General features: G+C 40.7%; 2 protein-coding genes across 4 annotated transcripts in view; one reads left to right on the top strand and one right to left on the bottom strand.

Moving 5' to 3' along the window:
• Positions 1 to 11,118, top strand: part of ATG4A (autophagy related 4A cysteine peptidase) — a 43,195-nt gene extending 32,077 nt beyond the window's left edge. The window contains exons 11-13 of the mRNA XM_073641115.1: positions 4,171 to 4,227; positions 5,899 to 6,010; positions 7,771 to 11,118. Coding sequence (XP_073497216.1) covers positions 4,171 to 4,227; positions 5,899 to 6,010; positions 7,771 to 7,832 — 231 coding nt within the window. The 3' untranslated portion in view covers positions 7,833 to 11,118. The remainder of the gene's footprint in view (positions 1 to 4,170; positions 4,228 to 5,898; positions 6,011 to 7,770) is intronic.
• A 4,468-nt stretch (positions 11,119 to 15,586) lies between these two features.
• COL4A6 (collagen type IV alpha 6 chain) overlaps positions 15,587 to 27,325 on the bottom strand; it is a 276,656-nt gene continuing 264,917 nt past the window's right edge. For all 3 annotated transcript variants that reach the window (XM_073641112.1, XM_073641113.1, XM_073641111.1), the window contains 5 exons: positions 26,368 to 26,511; positions 24,884 to 25,000; positions 21,863 to 22,054; positions 21,442 to 21,728; positions 15,587 to 18,376 (listed from right to left, as the gene is read on the bottom strand). In XM_073641112.1, the coding sequence (XP_073497213.1) occupies positions 18,116 to 18,376; positions 21,442 to 21,728; positions 21,863 to 22,054; positions 24,884 to 25,000; positions 26,368 to 26,511 (1,001 nt within the window). In that variant the 3' untranslated portion in view covers positions 15,587 to 18,115. The remainder of the gene's footprint in view (positions 18,377 to 21,441; positions 21,729 to 21,862; positions 22,055 to 24,883; positions 25,001 to 26,367; positions 26,512 to 27,325) is intronic.

The following is a 27,325-nucleotide window of genomic DNA, read 5'->3' on the forward strand; positions in this document are numbered from 1 at the left end:
GAGCTGTAGGTTGGATTGCTGCTAAAGGGGGAAAAAAACAAAAACTCTTTAAATCTTCTTCCTTAGCAAGTGTGAACGAGCTGAGTGTGACCGGAGCGTGAGTGCAAACGGAAGTAAGTGTGTGACTTTGGATTCAGGGAGTTTGGAAGGGAGGAATTTGGACTGAATTGCTGTCTGTCTGTATTTTATTAATTCTTTACATTTCTTTTTACTTAACATTTCTGTCTAGTGCAATCTCCATTAGGAAATGAGCTCCATTATTGACAATGCTATCCAGTGTACATCTTGCCACATGTATGCAATCCTTGAACAGCCGGTCGTGGGTGCATACTGCTGTGCGAGATGTGAGCACGTTGTGCGTTTGGAAGCCCAGATACTGGATCTAGGTGAGCAGCTGGCAATACTGAGATCCGTTGACAATATGGAAAGGAGTCTGCTGCTCACTGGGGTAGATGTGGGGGAGGGTGGTAGTAGGGAGCTGCAGGACAGTGAGGTTAACTAGCTGGGTGACAGAAGGTGGGGTAGAGGGAAGAGTGCCAGGGAGGCTAGTCCTGATCTGGCACACCCCAATTAGTTTGCAAAGTTGACAGATGAGGGGGCTGACAGTACAGGGGTAGCACTGCTGCAGCAAGGCATGTCCTCTGAAAGCCGGAGGAGTGTCAGCTCCAGTAAGGGGGGAAATCAGAGAGTAGGGCAGGCCAGGCAAGTGCTGGTAGTGGGGGACTCAATTATTAGGAGAACAGATAGGGCAATCTGTCACAAAAAAAGGGATTGTCGAACAGTGTGCTGCATACCTGGCGCTCCAGTCCGGCACATCGCTGATCGGGTTGACAGATTACTGGGAGGGGCTGGTGAGGACCCAGCGGTCATGGTGCATATTGGCACAAATGACAAAGTTAGAGGTAGGTGGAAGGTCCTTAAAGATGATTTCAGGGAATTAGGCTGCAAGCTTAAAGCAAGGACCTCCAAGGTGGTATTCTCTGAAATACTGCCTGTACCACGTGCCACGCCAGAGAGGCAACGGGAGATTAGGGAGATAAATAAGTGGCTCAGGAATTGGTGTAGGAAGGAGGGGTTTGGGTTCCTGGAGAACCGGGCCAACTTCTCAGTTGGCTACAGGTTCTACTCTAGGGACGGGCTGCACCTCAATCTGAAGGGTACAGCTGTGCTGGGGGAGAAAATGGCTAGAAGGTTGGAGGAGTGTTTAAACTAGGGATTGGGGGGGAAGATAGTGGGGAAGATAGTGCAGATAGTGACCTGGGCACAAATAAAGAAATTGGGGGTGGGGTTAGAACAGTCAATATAGTAAGAAGGAATAGAGGTACAGAGAGATGCAATAAATGCATGTACACTAATGCCAGAAGCCTCACCAACAAAATGGAGGAATTAGAATTAATTTTGTTGTAAAATAATTATGACATGGTGGGGATATCGGAGACGTGGCTGGACGAGAGCCATGACTGGGCAGTTAATTTACAGGGCTATAGTCTGTTCAGAAATGACCGTACAAAGAAGCGAAGGGGGGGCTGTTTATATGTAAAATCATCCTTAAAACCCGTCTTGCGTGAGAATATATGTGAATCTAATGAAAATGTAGAGTCCCTGTTGGTGGAGATAAGGGGAGGGGGAAAAAATAATATATTACTGATAGGGGTTTGTTATAAGTCTCCAAAAATAATCGCAGCAGCGGAGAATATCCTCATAAAACAAATAGATGAAGCAGCGACTCAAGGAGAAGTCATTATTATGGGGGACTTCAACTACCCTGAAATACATTGGGGAACAGAAACCTGTAGTTCCAGCAAAGGTAATAGGTTTTTGACAACTATGAGAGACAATTACCTTTCACAACTGGTTCAGGACCCAACAAGAAGGGGGGCACTGCTAGATCTAATATTAACCAACAGGCCAGACCGCATATCAAATATACGAGTTGGGGGTCACTTGAGTAATAGTGATCGATCACAAAATAATAAGTTTTCATGTATCTTTTAATAAGATGTGTAGTAGAGGGGTTACAAGGACACTAAACATCAGGAAGGCAAATTTCCAACGGTTGAGAGATGATCTTAGTGCAATAAACTGAGACATAAAACTACACAAAGCAAATGGGAGACGTTTATTAATATCCTGAACAGGCCCTGTGCACAATATATACCCTATGGAAATAAACATGCAAGAAATAGGAGGAAACCACTATGGCTAAATAGAGCTGTAAGGGGCGTAATAAGTGACAAAAAGAAAGCATTTAGAGAACTAAAGCAAGTAGGTAGTGATGAGGCATTAAATAAATACAGAAAATTAAATAAATTCTGTAAAAACAAAATCAAGGCAGCAAAGATTGAGACAGAGAGAATCATTTCCAGAGAAAGCAAAAATAATCCCAAAATATTCTTTAACTACATAAATAGTAAGAAACTAAAAAATGATAGTGTTGGACCCCTTAAAAATAGTCTGGGTGAAATGGTGGATGAGGATGAGGAAAAAGCCAATATGCTAAATGATTTTTTTTCAACAGTATTTACACAAGAAAATCGCATGACAGAAAACATGATTAGTGATAACAAAAATTCTCCATTAAATGTCACTTGCTTAACCCAGCAGGAAGTACGGCGGCGTCTAAAAATCACTAAAGTTGACAAATCCCCGGGCCCGGATGGGATACACCCGCGAGTACTGCAGGAATTAAGTAACGTCATAGATAGACCATTATTTTTAATCTTTAAAGATTCCATAATAACAGGGTCTGTACCACACGACTGGCGTATAGCAAATGTGGTGCCAATATTCAAAAAGGATACAAAAACTGAACTTGGAAATTATAGGCCAGTAAGCTTAACCTCTACTGTGGGTAAAATCCTGGAGGGTTTCCTAAGAGATGCTATAATAGAGTATCTGAAAAAGAATAACTTCATGACCCAATATCAACATGGGTTTACGAGGAACTGTTCCTGTCAAACTAATCTGATCAGCTTTTATGAAGAGGTAAGTTCCAGACTGGACCAAGGAAATGCAGTGGATGTTGTGTATATGGACTTTTCAAAAGCTTTTGATACGGTTCCACACAAAAGGTTGATACATAAAATGAGAACAATGGGAATAGTGGAAAATATATGTTTGTGGGTTAAGAACTGGCTCAGTGATGGGAAACAAAGGGTGGTTATTAATGGAACACACTCAGACTGGGTCACAGTTAACAGTGGGGTACCACAGGGGTCAGTATTGGGCCCTCTTCTTTTTAAAATATTTATTAATGACCTTGTAGGGGGCATACAGAGTAGTATTTCAATATTTGCAGATGACACTAAACTCTGCAAGGTAATCAATACAGAGGATGACAATTTTATATTACAGGAGGCTCTATGTAAACTAGAAGCTTGGGCTCCGGTGTATAAGAAAGACATAGCTGAACTAGAGCGGGTGCAGAGAAGAGCGACCAAGGTTATTAGAGGACTGGGGGGTCTGCAGTACCAAGACAGGTTATTACATTTGGGGTTATTTACATTGGAAAAACTAAGGCTTAGGGGTGATCTTATTACTATGTACAAGTATATGAGGGGACAGTACAAAGACCTTTCTACTCATCTTTTTACTCCGAGGCCAGAGACGGGGACAAGGGGGCATCTTCTACGTCTGGAGGAAAGAAGGTTTAATCATAATCACAGACGCGGATTCTTTACTGTAAGAGCAGTGAGACTATGGAATTCTCTGCCGCATGATGTTGTAATGAGTGATTCACTGTTAAACTTTAAGAAGGGCATGGATGCCTTTCTTGAAAAGTATAATATTACAGGTTATATATACTAGATTCCTTGATAGGGCGTTGATCCAGGGAACTAGTCTGATTGTCGTATGGAGTCAGGAAGGAATTTTTTTCCCCAATGTGGAGCTTAGTGTTTGCCACATGGGGTTTTTTGCCTTCCTCTGGATCAACATGTTAGGCTATGGGTTGAACTAGATGGACTTCGTCTTCCTTCAACCTTAAAAACTATGTTACTATGTAGATGTCATCAGTAATCATAACCCTTTAGCTCTCATGTATTCAGAACATTGATGAAATGGGATTATAGGTGAATATTGTTTTACAATCTGCATTTCAAGTGTTTATTTTAACATTACTTATTTGACTTGTAATATCCTTGGTAAGTCTGTTTTGCCGTCTTTTCCCAGGGCTTTTTTTGCAAAGAAGAAGCAGATTTTGATACCTGGTGTACTACCGTAGAGAAGGTAAGGTTTTTTTTTGCTGGTACATATTTTAGCGTTTAACCACTTAGTACAAACAGATGAACCTGTACGGTTAGCACATGTTGATCACCCTGTACACTCCACAGATGCTGGCTGTGCTACATAGCGATGGCAGCGTTATTCAAAAAATATAAATATTGGAATTATCCCCATTTTCCCAATTCAAAAAGAAACAAAATTAAACATATCTGTAAAAAGTCACATCTATCAAAATATAAAAGTGATTAGAAAGAAATTAGCCCATATGGTAAATGCTGTAAAAAGGAAATATTTTAATGTATACCTATTGCAATAGTACATTTGGGATCTATTTAGTGAGGGGTTATTTTTTTTCCGTATAAATAGCAACCTGCAGGTTACACCATATGTCACTTGAGGATTACGACATGGAGGTGGGGGGGAGGAGAGAATATTTTTGTGGTATCCAGAAATTTTTACCCAAGTTCACACAAGCAATTCTGACAATCTGGGAGCCGTAGGCATAGAAAAGGTTAATGCGAGTGTGCGAGGTCCCGGGGATCCTAACTGATCACTGTGTAGAGGGGGAAGTCCATTGAATGTTTGTATTGCAGATGAGACAATTTTTAGTCTTAATTCACGGCAGGATCATGCTTTTATATTTTCATGTTGGTAATTCCGTTATATTCACTATTATGTTTGTTTCTAATTGTGTTTGTCAGTAGTATGTTGTGTACCTACCATGTATTTTTTTTTTTTTACCTGAATGGAGGATCCATGATGAGTGGAGTCACACTTACTGTTTTTAAGGGCAATGGTTTATGTTTTCAAACAGCTATGAATAAGGAAGTTTACTTCCGAAACGCGTCACTATTTGACGACCTGTGTCCAGTTGGTTTAGCGCATATGGAATAAGGTTACAATAAAGACAGAGTTTTCTCAAGAATGACAGAGTGCTGGCTTTTCTCTTACTGGGACATGTCCAGATAGGCAGACATAAAGTAAAGATGAATGCATCATAATGGGTAAAAAACCCCTATAACAGGAACGTTGTACCCAACGCGCGTTTCGTCTAAGCTTTCACGAGGGAACCAAGCTTTACCTCATGAAAACTTAGGCGGAACGTTCCTGTTATAGGGGTTTGTACCTATTATGATGCACTGACCTTTACTTCATGTCTGCCTATCTAAATATGTCCTATTTTTTCATCAACGGGCTTACTGCACATCATATAGCTATTTTTACTTCTGAACTATTTACTATCCCGTAGCACTTGTCACTTTATTTCATACCACTTGGTTTCACTTATGGCACATATCAGTATGGCTACCTTATTATTGCATTTGATTATCTATATATTTTTTTATAGTCACTTACTTATTCCAGCACTTGCCACTTTAATAACCTGTTTACATATTTGCACTTATTTTATGTAATTTATTTGGCAAACATATATGTATATCGTACCAACACTTGAATGTAAACTTTTTTTGGTTTGATACCTGATACATCTACATTTATGGTACACCCCTATATTATGGATTTTAATCAATTATTTTTTAATCCCTTTCCCCTAAACTATTTTATCAGTTATTCTGAATATAAATAAAATGCAATACAATGTATTCAATATATTTATGTCGCATTTATAGATGCATACCAAACGTTTATATTTTTATATTCTAATATAAATAGGAAATATTAAAGAAGCAGAGTTTACGGATGTTTGAACTTGCACCAAAGCACCCTCCCCACTGGCCTCCATTCATACCTCCAACCAAGCCCGAGGTCTCCACAACGGGGGCAGGTTAGTAACATGACATTGACATTTCACATGTTGAGCTGAGCAGAAAAAAAAACATTAGAGGGGCACAATGTAAAACTAACGCTGTGGCGCCTTCTTCCTCAGGATTTTGGTGGTCTGATTGGTTGGCCCTGACCCATCAGATAGTGATAGGTCATGACTTTGAGATGTGAAAACCTTTTGCATGGGTTCATTCATCACTTCCATAGTGTTTGACAATTGTGGACATTTTTTCCCAGCATACCTGTATTACATATAGCCTGATGAGCTCCGATTTAATGAAATTTTAGGAATCGGACAAAAAAAATGTTGTTGTTCGCTGGTTTAGGCAAACGATCCCTGCCATCTGCTGATATTTGCATTCTCTTTAGTGCAAGAATACTCTCCAGCTACACTTACAGTAGAATAAAAAACAGGATTCCTCTTTATTATATTTATTGGTACTAAGAATACGTACACTATATGGACAAAACTATTGGGACACCTACATGTTTTATGACCTCACATTGTAAAGCCGTGGACATTAATATGGAGTAGGTCCTCCACTGATCTTTGCTGCGATAAAAGCTTCCATTCTTCTGGGAAGGTTTTCTACAAGATTTTGGAGGTATCTGTGGATTTATTTGCCTATTATTCGTTCAAAAGAACATTTGTGAGTTTCCTGATGTTGGATGAGCTTGCGATCTCTGTTTTAGTTCATTTCAAAGGTATTGGATGGGGCTGAGGTTCGGGCTCTGTGTTGTCAGCCATGTTCTTTCACACCAAACTCCACCAACCATGGCTTTATGGATTTTGCTTAGTGCACTGCACACAATGCTGCCAGAACAGAAAAGAGCCTTCCCCAAACTATTCCTACAAAGTTGGAAACCTACAATTGTCCAAAATGTCTTAATTTCCTAAACCATTAAGATTTCACTTCACTGCAACTCAGGGACCCAAGCCAAACCATGAAGGACAACCACATTATTCCTCCTCCACCAAACTTTACAGCAGGCACATTGCAGTCAGGCTGGTAAACTTCTTCCGACATTCACCAAACACTGGCTCGTTCATCATATTGCCATATAGAAATGCACAAATCATCACTCTACAGATCAGCTTTACACCACTCCATCCGATGCTTGGCATTGTGCTTGGTGGTGTAAAGCTTACATACATCTGCAAGGTCATGAAACTACTGGTGCTCAGTTTTTGTGCTGATGTGTACACACCATGTCACCAAACAGCACAGTGAGTATCTGTAGCCCTATATACAGGCCCGCTGACTGATTACTAGATTGTAGACACCTGTGATGCTAATTAGTGGACTCAACTTGATTTAACATGTCCCTTTTGTCACATTATTTTCAGGGGTACCATCATTTCTGTCCAGGCCTATTTCATGAGTTTAATTTTTTTTAAAAATTCTGTGGAAGCTGAAAAGCAATGTCTGACTTTCATTTGTTCATTTTCATAGATTTTTCATTTATTACTTTTGTCAGATTCAAGTTTTTTCTGTGACCATTGTGGGTTTTTCTTTCATTAAACGAGGGGTACCAACAATTTTGACCACGCGTGTATGTGATTTCCTTTCTATCTCAGCAATTCGCCCACATAGTTTTTCTGAGGAAGACCAGGTGCAAATATCTACAACATCTAGAAATCCTTTAATCATTTTAGTGGGCAGATAGAGGAGTTGCCTTATTCCTAGATCACATCAGACTGTATTTGCCGTACTGACGTGTGTTGTACTCGGTGATGAGACCGTTTCTCTTTCCTGACAGAGCTAATTGAATCCACGGATAAACTATTTGAGGAGGAGGAATTTGAGATCCTGACTGTATGATGAGGTGTCAGGCGTAGATCACCAGAGGATCGCTTGTGAGCGATACAAGCTTTGCTAGCCAGAAAGTGCCTCACTCAGTGGAGAACAGAGCACAATACGGGGGCATCGGACTAATGGCAGAAGTTGTATGGAAACCTCCATTGGATAGAGTCGCACCAGTTTCTTGCATGTTCGTGCCTCTGGGATCGCACAGCAGGTAGTTTACTGCCACATTCAATGTGTTCACCAAGGGGGTTGTCAGACACTTGTGCTGAATGAAGCCGTTGCAGGACAATGTATTCTATGGTATATCAGTAGCAACAATGGTTGACTGTCACTTTTGCAATACCCTAACCTAAAGCGTCTTACCAAGGTTATTTTGTGTATTATTTAACACTTCCATGCTGGAAAAAAATGTATGTTATTTACTTGCAAAAATTGTAACCATTAATGGGGTTTGTATGTATATATCATTGGCCTTTTTCCATGGAGGGAGTTCTGTGTTATGTCCTCTCTGGCAATGATGCAATTTTTACTAGAATATGTGAGGATTCAGCCGGCAATTCTGTATTATATTTTTATGTGCAGTGTCTGAATGGTATCTAATATTCACGTCTGTGTTTTTTTCTTTATAGCTTAAGCATTTTGTAAAATTTACTGACAATCACTTATTGCACTCATGCAAAGTCATGTACACCAATCCATAGCAATACCCTTCATGAGCATTTGTGAATGAAGCCATCTTAGACTGGACTACGAGGGATACACCAAATGCCTTTTTGTTTTCTTGCATCCACTCAGCAGCAAAAAGACAGAAAATGTCATGATAGCTTTTTTTTTGTGGGTTTACTCAAAGCAATACCGGTGGTCTACATGCAGAGGTGATGGCCATTCTTGAAGTTTATCAATGGAACAACATATAAACTGTATCCCCTGCATGAATGCTGTTAAAGAGCTCTCTTCAGGAGCACACCTTTCCCTTCCCTCCCAGCTGTCTGCTTGCCGGGGCGAGGTGCACTCCTGATTGACCGATCAGGTATGCAGCATGGTTAAGCCGCTGGCCTGAACTGAGCTCTCCGCCATGCTGCAAGCAGAGGCAGCTTTGCTTTTTCAGCATCGGAGAAGGTATTGAAAATGGCTGGATCCAGCAGCCACACTCAGAGCAGTGATTACAAGCTCTATAAAAAAGAACTTGCAAGTGCTGCGCTCCTTGGCAAGGAGACTGGCCACCTCGAATAGACTGCTGAGGTGGTCGGTAAACTATAGGATTAAAAAATCCTTCCGTTTTTATAAATGCGTTTGCAAAGTTGCTTGTTTTTCAAGGTGCTTTGCAATTTTACCGATTTTAATAAGATGAGAAAACTCCTTTTTTAAATGCTCGTCTTCTGCAGAATCGAATATTTATTTACATAGAAGACCTTGAAACAGTAGGATCCTTCTTCTTCTGCACTTTTTATACAGCTAGATTTTGAAGCATCATGCTGGTGCAATAATGTGGAAAAGGTCGACTTATGGGACATGAAGAGGTAAGCAGACAGTGTTTTTTTTTACTTTTGACTACATGATATATCTGCTGCACTCAGGTTCGGTTTCTTATTATGCATGAATAAAGGAATTGTATATTGTACACAAACAATGTGTCTTACATGTGAATCCAATAGGAATATTGTATGAGCGAAGTGTAACTGGTGAGGACCTAAAATAAAGCATCATATGGTGAAACCAGAAGGGTCGGTGGTGGACGCAAACGCTGGTATCGGAGGTGGACTGGACCGCTCCAGTGTACTCACTTCTGTGCAAACACATTCTTTGTTTCCATCAATCAGAATTTTTCTTTTATATGGTTATATTTAGTTTGCATCTATGCTTATTTTTTGCTGTGTTCCATGAATTATCTTATCGCCCCTATTACCAACTTCTCTGATGTAAAAAAAAGGTTTCGTCCACATCCAGCTTGTGCACAGGCCCATGTATAGCTGCATACAGTCCTGACCACTGCATTTTACTGCCTTTTTAGTGCACTATAGAAGGGATGTCAAACTTAAATACACAGAGGGACAAGATTAAAAGCCTGGACAAAGTCACTGGCCAACCCTGATATTTATTAAGAAATGCCTACGATTGACGTTCTTCCTGATCATCAAATATAACTATGAACTTTTTTTTATATGGAAACAAACTTAAAATGGTTGTCCAATGAATAAAGTACATTTTAATGAATAAATCTTAGAATAAAATATTGGAATAATATATGTTATGTAAGAGCAGTAAAAAGCATATGGCCCAATGGCCTAATTTATATATTGTAATAACAAAGGATAAAAACCCTTGAATAATACAGATAATAAAGTATGATGCAAACAAAGTGCCGCCAAACACATGATACCCCCACAGTGAATTCCTCCACATGCACAGTATGATGACCCTATTGTACCCCCGACAAAGAATGGTGACCCATCACAGTATGATTCTCCAACTAGAATCACCACACCGCCCTCCATACAGTATAATGGGCCCCACACAGCTCTCCATACAGAATAATGACCCCACATAATCCTCCATACAGTATAATGGGGCCTGAATTGCCTTCCATACAGTATGATAATGGACCCACATAGTGCTCCATACAGTATAATGGGCCCATAATGGCCCCACATAGTGCTCCATACAGTATAATGGGCCCCACATAGTCCTCAATACAGTATAATAGGCCCCACATAGCTTTCAATACAGTATAATGGCCCCACATAGTGCTCCATACAGTATAATGGGCCCCACATAGTGCTCCATACAGTATAATGGGCCCCACATAGTGCTCCATACAGTATAATGGGCCCATAATGGCCCCACATAGTGCTCCATTCAGTATAATGGGCCCCACATAGTGCTCCATACAGTATAATGGCCACACATAGTGCTCCATACAGTATAATGGCCCCACATAGTCCTCCATACAGTATAATGGCCCCACATAGTCCTCTATACAGTATAATGGCCCCACATAGTGCTCCATACAGTATAATGGCCCCACATAGTCCTCCATACAGTATAATGGCCCCACATAGTCCTCTATACAGTATAATGGCCCCACATAGTCCTCTATACAGTATAATAGCCCCACATAATCCTCCATACAGTATAATGGCCCCACATAATCCTCCATGCAGAATAATGGCCCCACATAGTCCTCCATACAGAATAATGGGCCTACATAGTCCTCCATACAGTATAATGGCCCCACATAGTCCTACATACAGAATAATGGCCTCATATAGTCCTCTATACAGTATAATGGCCCCACATAGTGTTCCATACAGTATAATGGCCCCACATAGTCCTCCATACAGTATAATAGCCCCACATAATCCTCCATACAGTATAATGGCCCCACATAATCCTCCATGCAGAATAATGGCCCCACATAGTCCTCCATACAGTATAATGGCCCCACATAGTCCTCCATACAGTATAATGGCCCCACATAGTTCTCTATACAGTATAATGGCCCCACATAGTCCTCTATACAGTATAATGGCCTCATATAGTCCTCTATACAGTATTATGGGCCCCACATAGTGCTCCATACAGTATAATGGCCCCACATAGTCCTCCATACAGTATAATAGCCCCACATAATCCTCCATACAGTATAATGGCCCCACATAATCCTCCATGCAGAATAATGGCCCCACATAGTCCTCCATACAGTATAATGGCCCCACATAGTCCTCCATACAGTATAATGGCCCCACATAGTTCTCTATACAGTATAATGGCCCCACATAGTCCTCTATACAGTATAATGGCCTCATATAGTCCTCTATACAGTATTATGGGCCCCACATAGTGCTCCATACAGTATAATGGCCCCACATAGTCCTCCATACAGTATAATGGCCCCACATAGTCCTCTATATAGTATAATGGCCTCATATAGTCCTCTATACAGTATTATGGGCCCCACATAGTGCTCCATACAGTATAATGGCCCCACATAGTCCTCCATACAGTATAATGGCCCCACATAATCCTCCATACAGTATAATGGCCCCACATAATCCTCCATGCAGAATAATGGCCCCACATAGTCCTCCATACAGTATAATGGCCCCACATAGTCCTCCATACAGTATAATGGCCCCACATAGTCCTCCATACAGTATAATGGCCCCACATAGTTCTCTATACAGTATAATGGCCCCACATAGTCCTCTATACAGTATAATGGCCTCATATAGTCCTCTATACAGTATTATGGGCCTCATATAGTCCTCTATACAGTATTATGGGCTCCACATAGTCCTCCATACAGTATAATGGCCCCACATAGTCCTCTATATAGTATAATGGCCTCATATAGTCCTCTATACAGTATTATGGGCCCCACATAGTGCTCCATACAGTATAATGCCCCACATAGTCCTCCATACAGTATAATGGCCCCACATAGTCCTCTATATAGTATAATGGCCTCATATAGTCCTCTATACAGTATTATGGGCCCCACATAGTGCTCCATACAGTATAATGGGCCCCACATAGTGCTCCATACAGTATAATGGGCCCATAATGGCCCCACATAGTGCTCCATTCAGTATAATGGGCCCCACATAGTGCTCCATACAGTATAATGGCCACACATAGTGCTCCATACAGTATAATGGCCCCACATAGTCCTCCATACAGTATAATGGCCCCACATAGTCCTCTATACAGTATAATGGCCCCACATAGTGCTCCATACAGTATAATGGCCCCACATAGTCCTCCATACAGTATAATGGCCCCACATAGTCCTCTATACAGTATAATGGCCCCACATAGTCCTCTATACAGTATAATAGCCCCACATAATCCTCCATACAGTATAATGGCCCCACATAGTCCTCTATACAGTATAATGGCCCCACATAGTCCTCTATACAGTATAATGGCCCACATAATCCTCCATACAGTATAATGGCCCCACATAGTCCTCTATACAGTATAATGGCCTCACATAGTGCTCCATACAGAATAATGGCCCACATAGTCCTCTATACAGTATTATGGGCCCCACATAGTGCTCCATACAGTATAATGGCCCCACATAGTCCTCCATACAGTATAATGGCCCCACATAGTCCTCTATATAGTATAATGGCCTCATATAGTCCTCTATACAGTATTATGGGCCCCACATAGTGCTCCATACAGTATAATGCCCCACATAGTCCTCCATACAGTATAATGGCCCCACATAGTCCTCTATATAGTATAATGGCCTCATATAGTCCTCTATACAGTATTATGGGCCCCACATAGTGCTCCATACAGTATAATGGGCCCCACATAGTGCTCCATACAGTATAATGGGCCCATAATGGCCCCACATAGTGCTCCATTCAGTATAATGGGCCCCACATAGTGCTCCATACAGTATAATGGCCACACATAGTGCTCCATACAGTATAATGGCCCCACATAGTCCTCCATACAGTATAATGGCCCCACATAGTCCTCTATACAGTATAATGGCCCCACATAGTGCTCCATACAGTATAATGGCCCCACATAGTCCTCCATACAGTATAATGGCCCCACATAGTCCTCTATACAGTATAATGGCCCCACATAGTCCTCTATACAGTATAATAGCCCCACATAATCCTCCATACAGTATAATGGCCCCACATAGTCCTCTATACAGTATAATGGCCCCACATAGTCCTCTATACAGTATAATGGCCCACATAATCCTCCATACAGTATAATGGCCCCACATAGTCCTCTATACAGTATAATGGCCTCACATAGTGCTCCATACAGAATAATGGCCCACATAGTCCTCTATACAGTATTATGGGCCCCACATAGTGCTCCATACAGTATAATGGCCCCACATAGTGCTCCATACAGAATAATGGCCCACATAGTCCTCTATACAGTATTATGGGCTCTAAGTAGTTCATTTTTAGAAAGGATAAAAAAGCGCATCATACAGAACTTTTTTTTTACATAGTAAAAGCTGACACCTATGGAATCCATCCCATAAGTCAATGGCGTCGCTCTGCTTCCATTTGGATCACTCATGAAATTGGATCCGTTTTGATCATTGATTCAGTTTCCTAATTTTAGAAACCGAATTACTGATCGCAGCCTTAGGCCTGTTTCACACCACGTTTTTTGTGGGGTGCTTGATGTATCCATTTGTACATACGTTTGTGCACATATTCATTTTGATTTGTTTTTATAGGCAGGATGCAAAAAAAACCCCACGTCTGCTGCACTTTTTTATCTTTTAGAAAAACTGATCCGTTTTTTTATAACATTGCAACCATGTATTGTCATATGTTTGCATGAGTTTTTTCAGGTTGCCTCTTCCCTCCCGACATCATTAAAAAAATAAAAAGCAATATATATGTTATAAAAAATATACGTATACAGTCATGGCCGAAAGTGTTGGCACCCTTGAAATTGTTCCAGAAAATGAAGTAATTCTCATAGAAAATTATTCCAATTACACATTTTGTTATACCCATGTTTATTTCCTTTGTGTGTATTGGAACAACAGAAAAGAAAACTGAGAAAAAAAGGCAAATAGGACATAATTTTACGCAAAACCACAAAAATGGGCCTGACAAAATTGTTGGCATCGTTCCAAAATTGTGGGTAAAGAACTTTTGTTTACTTTTTAGCCCCTGAAATGGGCTTTGTAGGAAAATGGTTGCAATTCCTAAACGTTTCAAAGGATATTTTTTTTCAACCTCTTTAATCAAATCTGAAAGTCCACACTTCAATTGCATTTCAGTTCATTTTAAATCCAAAATTGTGCCATGCAGTGCCAAAAGCGCCAAGATTCGGGCACTGTCCAAATATTGCTGGAGCTAACTGTATGTATAACTGCATTGGTTTTACAACGTATCGTTATTTTCTTTGTTTGCAAAACTTACAAAACCATGATGTGAAAAGGGTCTTAAGGCTGGAGCTATGTTATAGGGCCAGACAATGTTACAATTGACTTCATTCAATGAATTAGACCCTGTCTCAGATGTGTATTTTGTCTGGTAAAATGATGGTCATGGATGGAAACCCTCTGGACCCCTTTATAGTCAGTGGGGACTGTTCGGCTTTTCATATAATGGTCCGAAACTTCCCTTATTTTTGTTGTTTTACTGGTATGACAGAGAAAACCAGAGAATTCACAAGCGCACATATTAGCAAAGCACTTATATATATATATATATATATATATATATATATAATATATTATCCAAATGTCTCTTTATGGTATACTATAATACTACTAGTTCTTTGCTCTTTACTGAATGAAATGCCATCCAGTCCCCTATTTCAACCTCTAATATGTACCCAGTTTTATTTTTTAGTTTTGAGCACTTTTTCTAGTTTTAATCTTGTAGTTTCTTTGGATTTATTATCACTTAATTAAACATGTAACTTAAAGGGGGTTGTTCTCTTTCAGTAAATGAATGTATTCAGCTGCACATTATTATAAAGTAACAAACTGTGTTGTATTCGCTTTCGCGGGTCTGTCAGTAAATCGCCGCCGCTCCACACGTGACGCCTGGCATTGGCTGCATGATGCCAGCAGGAGCAGTGGCGGAGACTCACCGGTGGATCCGAGGAGGGTGAAAATATGCATCATTTGTTGAATATGAATATAGTCAGATCCGCTCGTCAGACATTGTGAAAAATTGAGTCTATGAATGTGGCTAAGGTGGATGTAAACTTATGCGTCTTCCATTATATAAAATTTAAATCATAACAGACACTACTTTACTTTAGTCAGGGATGATTTTTATTTAAAATGTACACAGTGGTTGTGTGCACTCCAAATCTTTCTATACATGTCTCACAACATGAACAGGAAGGGGAATTTTTCATGTAACTGATGTTACCTTTTTGTCATATGAGGTTCACCTCACTAGTCCTGAAAGTGGAATTGCACCTAAAGGAAAAACTCTGCTATAGTGGAATACAATACACACAGTTTTGTAATAAAAATCATATAAAGTAAAATACAAGCAATTAGACAAATATAATAAACTAGAATGTACATATTCACTGTGGTATTTCTAGCTTGTATAGGGGCGTCTGTAAAATATCTTTATTATTACAAAATCTACGCACCAAGGCTACCTCTGAAAGACTGGGATCTAGTGGTCAACAAAATATAGGCAAGGAACCAATCTCAACATGCAACCAGGATTTTGTATCCGAGCAGTGTCAGTACTTGTCATATATATATTTGTAACAGAGACTATTTATACGATCGCTCCAATCAATGTTTGCCCATTGTGTAAAGTATTTAGCTAGCACCAGAAAACAACAAACATACCAAGGAAAACAGGATGAGTGTAAGAGGCTAGAATCACACCACCGATTTTTCTTTCATCCGAGAAAATTAGTCCGATTATGCCAGTCACACTGCCCAGACTCTGATCAGAGTGGTTATCCAATTTTCTCGGGTGAGGAGAATAAAAAAAAAATTCTCCATCTTCTCCATTCAGTCAGTCTGTGAAAATTGGACAGTACTCTGTTTATCTGAGTACGGTCAGATCTATATATTTTTTTCCCCCACTGACCCACAGGCACGAATGGCTGAATGTGATCTGATAATCGGATACAACTTGTGCATGGTGCGATTCTCCCAACCCCCCGAGGAAAAAAATTGGACTTGTGCACACCCCCATAGAATGACATGGGGTCGAGGGCTATCCATCAAAATGACAGAGAGCACTCGGCCGAATTTTACGGTCATGTGCATGATCCCTTATAATGATAAAACCATGATCAATTTAAAAAGATGGCCCAGGTCCATCACTGATTCTCTGCTGCTGTTCCCAATGTCCTATGTTGTCTGCAGCACTGACGTCACATTGACAACACTGCAGCCTATCACTGAGCGCCATGGCTCTGCCCATGTAGACTGCATGAGCTGCTGAGCTCACTGACTGGCTGCCGCACTGTCAGCGCTGCAAACAATAACCTACACTGAAAGCAGCAGAGGAAGAGACTCAGTGCCCAACCTGGGGATGGTGAGGAAAGCACAGTTTGTTTGTTTTTTGGGGAGGGGGGATAAGCTGCAGTCAAGTAACAGGTTTTCTAAAAACACGAAAACTCCTTTGTCAGCAGTACAATTTACAAAGTAGTATTGGACCTCTAATGAGTGTCCCCAATCCATTATATAGTGCAAATGTAACGGACCTCAAAAACGACCAAATTGTATCACAAGGATCTCTGTCGTGCAAGCGGCCACACTTTCATGTTTCGAGTTTTCATCTTTACAATATCCCCCCTATGCGGGTAGCCTACATCCCCTCTTTTTTTCATTTTCTGGATTTTTTCGGATTTTTTTTGTCTATCTGATGAAAAAAAAATGTATATATAAAAATATATAATCGCCTTATGTCTTTTTAAATTGATGAATAAAATCATGGTTTTATAATTCTTAGTTTTGCACTCATTCCATTTTCTTTGGCTTTATGGAAGATTATAGTTTTCTTGCTCACACGTTTCTGTATTAGTATATGAATGGGGGTGACTAGAGGATCAATGTGCCGTGCGTTACCTCCCTGTGGCCACATCATACTGACTGTGTGAACAAGCCATAAAGCACCACCAATGAGCGCAATTTAATAATCATTAATACAACGTGATTACTGTAGTACAATAAAATGACGCTATGACTTATATTCAGGATAATAAGCCTCTAATACAGTAATGATGTGCAAGTACCCTCAGTAACAATTCATCTTGACTTAATGGAAAACAAATTCCCATACAAAGTCATACAACCAAGGAAGTCATGTCTGACTGAGGTGTAATCACATGTTGCATGATAAGATTCCTTAGAAATGGCATCTCTGGGTGAACATGACAGATTCTACATTGGGAAAGTGCCTGTGAATGAGGGAATGCCATATTCATGTACCTAATACTCCAGCAACAAGCCACACTGATGTATGACAGCACCACATGGTAGCAGATCTGAATTGACAGGAGGACCTTCTGAGGTAGCCATGAATAATACACATGTGTAAGACAAAATAAAAAAAAAATTAGCACCATTTTTCTTTTAAAATATTTACTTTCCAAAATATGGCCTGTCCATACTTCATTGTACGGCTTCTCACTCATTTTGAGTTTACAACAGGTACCCTTGCTATTCTTAAAAAAGTGCCTTGTTGTCAGCGCCAAGCTCCGAAGCAGTCGCCCGTGGATTAGGTTGGCCAGCTACTGTGACATTTCTATACATTGACTGAGGCTGGAAAACAGATTGAGTTCTTGGAAAAGCAGATGTGCTACAAGTTCTTCATGCAAACCTGACAACGGCTCACACGTGTTCGAAGCTGCCCAGATTTCAGCGTTTCTGAAGGAGGAGCACCACCAAATTGTTGCCTCTCTTCCACGGTCGTAAGCCAGAAACTGTACTTATTTGCAAAATAATGACAAGTTCCTCTAGCTCCACTGCATTCGATAAAAGGAGTAGCCCGGAAATCTTCTAAGCATGACCCAGGGGATACCAGCGACTGACCACCTCCTTCTGCACCAGCAGCTGTGTGCTGTGGAAACAATCAGCAAGAGGATGAAGCAGAACCGCCTTAGGAATACGGTGGCCAGCTCTAATACACAATTACATTCCTATGTTATGTAGGTATTCGTGTTGTGCGAATGTGCTTGGATAAGGCGTTATCCGAACATGCTCGAGTCATAACCGAGTAGCTTTGGTGTCCTTGAAAAATATGTTTGTGTCGCCGCGGCTGCATGTCTGGCGGCTGTTTGACAGGCAATATCTGCTTGTCATGCGGCTGTTTAACAGGCAATCCCTGCATGTCTTGGGCCGGCTAACAGCCACGGCGACGCAAACCTATTTCCTGAGCACGCCAAAGATACTCTGTTAGGACTCGAGCGTGCTCAGATAACACCTCATCCGAGCACATTCGCACAACACTTAATAGGTATGTATAAATGACATTACCCAATTCCCAATTTCTGTCTCATGGTTTTTACTCCCAACCATCCTGATGACTTTCTCTTCTACTCGCTCTGTATGTATGTACGCACACACCACTGACTGGCAGCTTTCTGTGAACACTATACTTAGGCAGAAAGCTACTAACCAGTAGTCAGGGGGCGGTTATACAGAACTCATGAATATGGAGGACTACATGGCAGCAGGTTTACTAGTCCTCTAGTGATAATCTTCTGATGATAAAGCAGTGATTTTATCAAAACTACAATAAGCAGCCCAGTAAGTGACACATCACTTGAATAAGAGTCTCTGTCTCTACATTATGCTGTTCTCTGATTAGGTGGCAAAAACCTAGTGAAAGATTCACTTTCAGGCTCCGTGCCCACGTTGCGTATTACAAGCGTATATGCTGCGGAATTTCCGCAGCGTAAACGCTTGTAAAACGCATGTATATCCGCACCCCATGGTCCCCAATGGCATTCCGCAATGTCAATGCCCATGCTGCGGATTTTTCCGCAGCGTATATGCTGTGGTCAAAAATCCGCAGCATGTTCATTAATTTTGCGGAAGCGCAGCGGAATCAATGTGCGGATGGTACCCAAGTCTGGATGAGAGGAGACTCTCATCCACACCTGGGTACCAAAGAACCTGTAAAAAAAAGAAAAAATAAAGTTTATACTTATCTTCTGATGTCTTCCCGGTGTTTTCCCGCCGTCGCGCTGTTGTGTGAAGGATCTGCCACGTCATTGAGTCATGTGACCCATCACATGACTCAATGATGTCACCGCTCACAACAGCGTGAGCCGCTCAAGACTCCGGACGGGGCAGAGAATGCATCGGAAGGCGAGTATAAACTTTATTTTTTTATTTTTTACCATTCTGATTCTTTTTTTTTAACTATTACTTGGTCACACTATATAAATCAATGGCGGTTGCGTGGATTTATATAGTGTGAACAAGTTGTCAAGCACTTTTCCAAGTGATGCTAAAATCACTTGGAGAAGTGCTTGATAACCCGCATGCAGAAATGCATGCAAAGACGCTGCACAAACGCTTCTACCTGGCGAGAAAACCGCATGTAAAATCCGCATGCGATTTTCCCGCCAGGGAGAAGCGTAAAAAATATGCTTCAGTTCCGCAACGTGGGCACATAGCCTAAGGCTTAATTCACATGCACAATTTTGAATCCAGCTTTACAATGGAATTACCGGACAGTCTCTGGCAGATTTATCAATATTGCTTTAGGAACTGACCTTAAAAAGTACATTTTTTTTTATTTAACTGATCTGATTCTGCAAAGTTAAGAATAGTTTTAATATACTCTATTACCTAATTTTGCTTCCTTTTCTCCCCAAACTTTGCTGAAAGTGCTGTTTTTAACAGCCTAGTATAGACATGGGGAAAGTGCGGCCCGAGGGCCACATCCAGCCCTCTTGCTGTTCCAGTCCGGCCTATGGACTGAGAAAGCCGAAGGGCTGAAAAGACTGTCCCACAGGTCGCACCATGCCCTCCCTCGCCTGTGTCCAGATATCACTGCTATCTGCATCCTCCGTATTATTTTGGGGCTCACACTGGATTTAGGGGGCTATATAGAGGCTGAGGGCTCATATTGTATATAGATAGGCAGTGTGGGGGCTCATATTGTATATAGATAGGCAGTGTGGGGGCTCATAATGTATATAGGGTGCAATATGGGGGCTCATACTGTATGTAGGGAGCTTTGTGTGGACTCATACTGCATATAGGGGGGGTTGTCAGCATACTTAATTCTGCTCAAAATTAAGTGATAATAGTTTTATATTAATTGTATGTTAATATTAATATTGAGCAGAATTAAATTCAGCCTATTGTTCTGGCCCTATCAGTCATGATCTGTCATGTGACCACTCGGGAAAATGAATTGCCCTCCCCTGGCCTACTATACTCTTTTAGAAGTTGCCTTGAACTGCTGCTCAAGCAAGAATCCAGACTCAAATTCTTATTTACAAACACTCTCACTGTCTTGAGGTTTTGGGAAGAAAAGTCTACCTCCCTCATGTGTGTGTTTGAGAGAGAATGAAGCAAAATATGGTAATGGATTATATTACAAATATTTATAACTTTCCAAAAGCTGGTCAATAATTAAAGAAAAGTATTGTTACTCTTTAAGTTCTGGGATGTCTGTGAGCTAGTTAAGAGGATATTAAACCTACGCTTTATGTTTTTGATTAAAGATAGTACCTTTTGTGACATTTCAAGATGACATTTCTAGTCTGGGGCTGCTTCTGGCTAAGAAAAGAGTAGGCAGCCTCAGAATGGTGATTTTTTTTTTTTTTATAAATAACATCTATTAACAAAAGAGGACCAGGTGTCCCTAATGTCCCTCAAATGGACCCAACTGTCCCTCCTTGCAGTGAAAGCGAGATCTCACTCTTTGCACTGATCCCAGCACTGCTGCACGCTTTATTAAGCCTTTACTGAACAGTAATATCAGAGCGGTTACAGTTCCATGCCAGCTTAGTAAAGTAAGTGGAGCATTAGGTTAGTGCAAAGAGTCAGATCTTTCGATAACGTGAGATTTCGGGACGAAAAACTCTTATTAGGCCAGGTTGAGACTATCGTATGCAAAATCGTCAAACTCTTTCAGGAAGTTTAAATGAATAATCACAACCTTACCATAAGGAAAGAGTATCCTATCCAAAGGCTCCTCCAACCTTCTGGGCATTGCGGGATTGTGTTGTCTTGGCTGTGAACAGCAACCGCTTGGGATGGAGCCTCGCACACAGAGCAGCGGCTGATGTAGTTTCTAATTTGTGTGCTGGCCACTGGCATCATGGGAATAGGAGCCGTAGTTGAGAGCCAGTAAGACTTGTCATTCCTACTGGCATAGTAGCAAACCTCATTGATGTTGCAATAAATAAAAGGCATGGTGCTAAATCGAGGTAAGCAGGATCCAGCAAGACCTGAATAAAACGTGAATGGACATAATCATTCAACCGCAGTGAGCGAACATAAAATCATTCCAGACATTAACCAACTGATAGTCAAACTGTAGATATCGCCCCACCTTCCACCTCAGATCCCATAGATGACTTACCAAGGTCTTGATTATGAGCCTTTTCTTGTCCTTCTACATAGAGCAGACTGTATCCATCCCAAAGCTTGTTCATTCCAACAGGACATGGCGGAATCTGTTCAGCCTGGCTGTGTTTTACCAAAGTGTACCCAACACTCACACTGCGCCCAGGCATGCCAGGTAATCCTACGGTGCCTTCCTTTCCTGGGGAACCTGTGATCATGAACAAATGTACAATTAGATGGCACTGGCCTAATAGGGTTGAGGTCACCTGCAGCACTTTTCCACATACACCCAGGCGGCAAACCAGACTCCATCGGAGGCTGCGCTTATTACAGCGCAGAATAGGTGAGAGGCGGCTTTCCGCTCCTATCGGACTGAATACGACTAACTACTAGGTTCCCCAAATGGGTATAGTTAATTAATTTCTATGATCCGTCATGTATGTTTAGTACTTCCACCAATCTTAAAGCACCGCTGGCGCTCATGAAACTATACAATAATGGTGTTTATTATCATAGCCATGAGATTTGATAATCAGTCATTTATGGACATACTCCATGTTTGCGTAAGGGCTCATTCAGATGATCTTCTCTTACACAAACATGATCTGGGTTTCATCAGTGTTTTTATCATTGTCATCAGAGTTTGGTCAGTGTCAGTTTTTACCATCATCCTCAAAGCTTCTCATCAAACAATCCATGAAAAAACAGAGCAAACAGATAGCATCCAAGTGCTGTTTTGATTTTTTATTTTACAGATTCATAGACTTTCATTGGTGAGTTTGATCCAATACTCTGTTCAATACTGGACAAGTCTCTGTGTCTTTTTTTGGGCACCACTTGGACTGAGAAAAAAAAATCAGACGTGAACTACCCTGCAGCTGTAATAGAGCTTCCCGAGAGCTGCATCACCCTTTACTGTACCTTTTATAATGCTTCCTATTTCAGATGGAGCCATACGGTGTTTAACGATTGTAAACTTTACTGGTTTGAAAAAGGATATGTACAATATAGTGGTAAATGGGTGTAATTCTCTAGCTCCTTATAGTGACACCATATCCGCCAGATTACTGACACCGTACCCAAAACATACACTTAGGTCCAGAAATATTTGGAGAGTGACAAGTTTAGGCATTTTAGCTGTTTACCAAGACATATTCAAGATACAGTTATATAATGAATATGGGCTTAAAGTGCAGATTCTCAGCTTTAATTTGACGTTATTCAAATCCTTTACAGCTCTGTAATATGTAGCTGCCTCTTTTTAAAGAGATCAAAAAAGTAATTGGAAAATTATCTCAAAAGCTCTTTAATGGACTACATGGGCTTTCCCCTTGTTAGTCTATCATCAGTTAAGCAAGTAAAAGGGCTGGAGCTGATTCCAGATGTGGCATTTGCATTTGGAAGTTGTTGCTGTGAATAAACAACATGCGGACAAAGGAGCTGTCAATGGAAGATAAGCAGACCAGCTGAAAAAAAGAAGAAATCCATCAGAGAAATAGCAGAAATGTTAAGAGTGCCCAAATTAACAGTTTGGTACATTCTGCAAAAAAATGAGCACACTGTTGAGCTTGGGGACACAAACAGGCCTGGACACAGGATAAAACAGTGATGGATGATCACAGAGTCCTTTCCATTGTGAAGAAAAACCCCTTCACAACATCAACCCAAGTGAAGAACAATCTCCAGGAAGTAGATGTTTCAGTATCTAACTCTACCATGAAGAGAAGACATCATGAGAGTAAATACAGAGGGTTCACCACAAGGTACAAACCATTAATCAGCCTTAAAACTAGTAGGGCCAGATTAGACTTTGCCAAAAAACATCTAAAGAAGCCAGTCCAGGTCTGGAAAAGCATTCTATGGACAGATGAAACAAAGATCAACCAAAATGATGGGAAGAAGAAAGTAAGAAGAGGACTTGGAACGGCTCATGATACAAAACACACCATATCCTCTGTAAAACATGGTGAAGGCAGTGTGATGCCATGGGCATGCATGGCTTCCAATGGCATTGGGTCATTGGTGTTTATTGATGATGTGACAGAAAACAGAAGCAGCCGGATGAATTCTAAAGTGTACAGGGTGATACTTTCTGCTCAGGTTCAACCAAATGTAGCAAGGTTGATTGGACAGCGCTTCACACTACAGATGGACAATGACCCAAAACATACTGTGAAAGCAACACAGGAGGTTTTTAAGGCAAAGAAGTGGAAAATTTTGCAATGGCCGAATCATAGAATCATAGAATGGTAGAGTTGGAAGGGACCTCCTGGGTCATCTGGTCCAACCCCCTGCTCAAAGCAGGATTCACTAAATCATCTCAGACAGATGTCTGTCCAGCCTCTGTTTGAAGACGTCCATTGAAGGGGAACTCACCACCTCTCGTGGCAGCCTGTTCCACTCATTAATCACCCTAACTGTCAAAAAGTTTTTTCTATCAATCACCAGTTCTCAGCCAAATCGAACAGCATTTCACATGCTCAAGACAAAATTTAAGGCAAAAAGCAACAACTGAAGTCAGCTGCAGTAAAGGAAGGTAAAGCATCACAAAGGAGGAAACTGCATTTGGTGACGTTCATGGCTTCCACACTTCAGGCAGTCATTGCCTGCAAAGGATTCTCTACAAAAGTATTAAAAATAAACATTTTATTTATGGTAAAGTAATTTGTTCAATTACTTTTGAGCCCCTGAAATCAGGAGGCTTTGTAGAAAAATGGTTGCAATTCCTAAACGTTTCACAGGATATTTTTGTTCAACCCCTTTAATTAAACCTGAAAGTCTACACTTCAATTGCATCTCAGTTGTTTCATTTTAGATCCAAAATCGTGGCATGCAGAGCCCAAACCACGAAGATTCGGTCACTGTCCAAATATTTCCGGAGTTAACTGTACATGAACTAGATTCACCTAAATCACTGCTATCAATAGCAAGTAAATGAGGAGTAAAATACTAATAATGTCCACATTAAATATCCCAATTTTTTTTTAGCCATAGACCACAATGACTTACCAACATTTCAAGCAAAGATAACAATTACCTTCAAATCCTGAGGGTCCAGGAATGCCAGGCTCACCGGGATCACCGACAAAGCCAGGCTGACCAGGAGGGCCATTTCTTCCCACCTGCCCTTGCCTGCCAGGAAAGCCTTTTCCACCTGAAAAAGGTTATTAACAGTTTACACACACTTGAAAAAGTATTAAAAAAAGATCTGAGCAAAACAGGTAGATATTATACAGTTTAATAATTTGTGCCATATTATAAGCAGTGTTAAATCAGATATACATTAGTCCATCTCAAAGGAGACCTACTAGGAGAAATGTCATCCCTTTCATGCATGAAAAACCTTTATAGGCACTCCTCAATATATTCTTTTCCAAGGCTCAATTGCCTGGACTATGCTCCCTTCTGATGTGGAAATATTCACGCTCCGTAAGATCAAATGCAACAATATAGTGTTAATATTTGTGTGTGGATGTGGGAACCTCAAGCTGTAAGGTCGGTGACAAGACTGTAACCTGAAATCAGTAGGGAACATTATTCCCATCTCAGCCTTTCATGGAATAAATCTGATTAGCTCCAACCAGATGAGGTGGAGTTATGGAAATGCTTTAACCTTTACTGGTCACAACTGGATGGAATTATTGTCATCTCAGCCATAAAAGACTGAGGTGGAAATAAGCCTTTAAAGGGGTCTCCAGGCTCCAAAGAGATTCCTGCAGTCAACTTATGTGACTGCAGATCGCTGAATCTTGACAATGTACATTGTGCACTCTATCAGGATTCCCCCCTTCTACTTCCATCGTGAGTGGGCGGTCACGTGCCGACCAGATTCTCATCCACTTCTTAGAATAGAATATTAAGAAAAGCAGATGAGAAATTAGTTTGGCAAGTGACTGCAAGTATATAAAGTGCAAGTCATATGGAGTGCCTGGAACACCCATCTGGAATTTGCCTTGTGTTATTTTCTAAATTCAATGAAAACCATGTCAACTATGGAAGCCATCACTGAGGGATCACATTACACAAAGCAAACTGGGGTGAGGCAGATGTAGGGGGCAGAAGTTTGGCTGTCTGCAGACACACACATATATGTGCTGATCAGATAATTTTCTAATAAGTACTAGTCTTTCTCAATTGAGAGTTTAAAAGGAACTCGTCAATATGAAAATGCTGTTCTATCTACAGCGTCAGGAGATGAGCAGATTGATATTTATAGGTTTGTAGAAAAGATTCAATAAAATGTAATTTACTAATTGAAATCTCTGCTCATTCAGGAGTCCAGTGGGAGTTCTCACTCTACGATTGACAGTCTTTAGTATATGAACATGCACACAGAGCCAGCTGTCAATCACCGGTGAGGACCACCATCTGAGAACAAGAGAATAAAAGGAAATAAAGAGATTCTTATTGCATGGTTACAGCACATACAGAACATGGTTATGTCATCAGAGCCCTTGTACATGCAGAAAGCCTAATAATCTATTTATGTGAACATATTAATTAGACATTACGCCTCCATACCAGGTTGTCCTGATGGTCCTTGTATACCACGATCTCCAGCCCCACCATCAAAACCATTAATTCCAGGTAGACCAGGATTTCCAAGAGGATACTGAAAATCATCACTAGGAGGTAGACCTGGACGTCCTACTGGACCTGGGGAACCTGGAAGAAGAAATACTCAAATTCAAAGGAAGATCAATCAAAATCGTCGCAAGAACTGATCACAGTGGACGTTATGCATTCTGCTGACTGCTTACCTCATTAATGGCAACTCAACTCTCTATATCAAAAGCCACAGATACTATTTATAATTATAAAAATGATAGGTTTTCACAAACTCCTGTCACCGATAGGTACATGATGGGCATGATACATCAATTCTGTCATGTCAGAATTCTGGTGTAAAAAGTCTGAAAAGTTGCAAAGTTCAGGTGCCAAAATATTGCGACTATTGGCATCTTCACACCAGTTTATCCCAGGTCCACCTAAATAGGCGGGGCAGGGGCAAGAATAGGATTTGTTGTGAGGCGCACACAGAGGTGCACATTATCCATCCAAAATTCCTGATTCATAACATTTATTTTTCTTCACAAAGTTTAGAACACATTTTTCACCACTAAAATAGTAAAAAAACAAACAAAAAAAACTATGCATGTTTGGTATCACCGTAATCGTACTGACAACGAGAATCTTGTTTGTTGGTAATTTGAAATAATTAATGTGGTAAAAATAAAACCCCCCAAAATAAAGGAAGATTTGCAGGGTTACTATACATTGTGAAATGAATGTTGGCATTCAAAACTACAATTAGTCCCACAAAAAATCAAGCACTTATACATTTATGGGCTTGCTTGCATTAAAATGCAAAAACGAAAATTGACTGCGTTCTTAAAGGGAATCTGTCAACAGGTTTTTGCGATGTAATCTGAAGACAGCATGAGGTAGGGGTTAAAAGACAGATTTCAGTGATGCCTCT

This window comes from Phyllobates terribilis, unplaced genomic scaffold, assembly GCF_046119375.1.
Source record: "Phyllobates terribilis strain yellow unplaced genomic scaffold, ASM4611937v1 Scaffold_7__3_contigs__length_470593459, whole genome shotgun sequence".
NCBI classification, from domain to species: Eukaryota; Metazoa; Chordata; class Amphibia; order Anura; family Dendrobatidae; genus Phyllobates; species Phyllobates terribilis.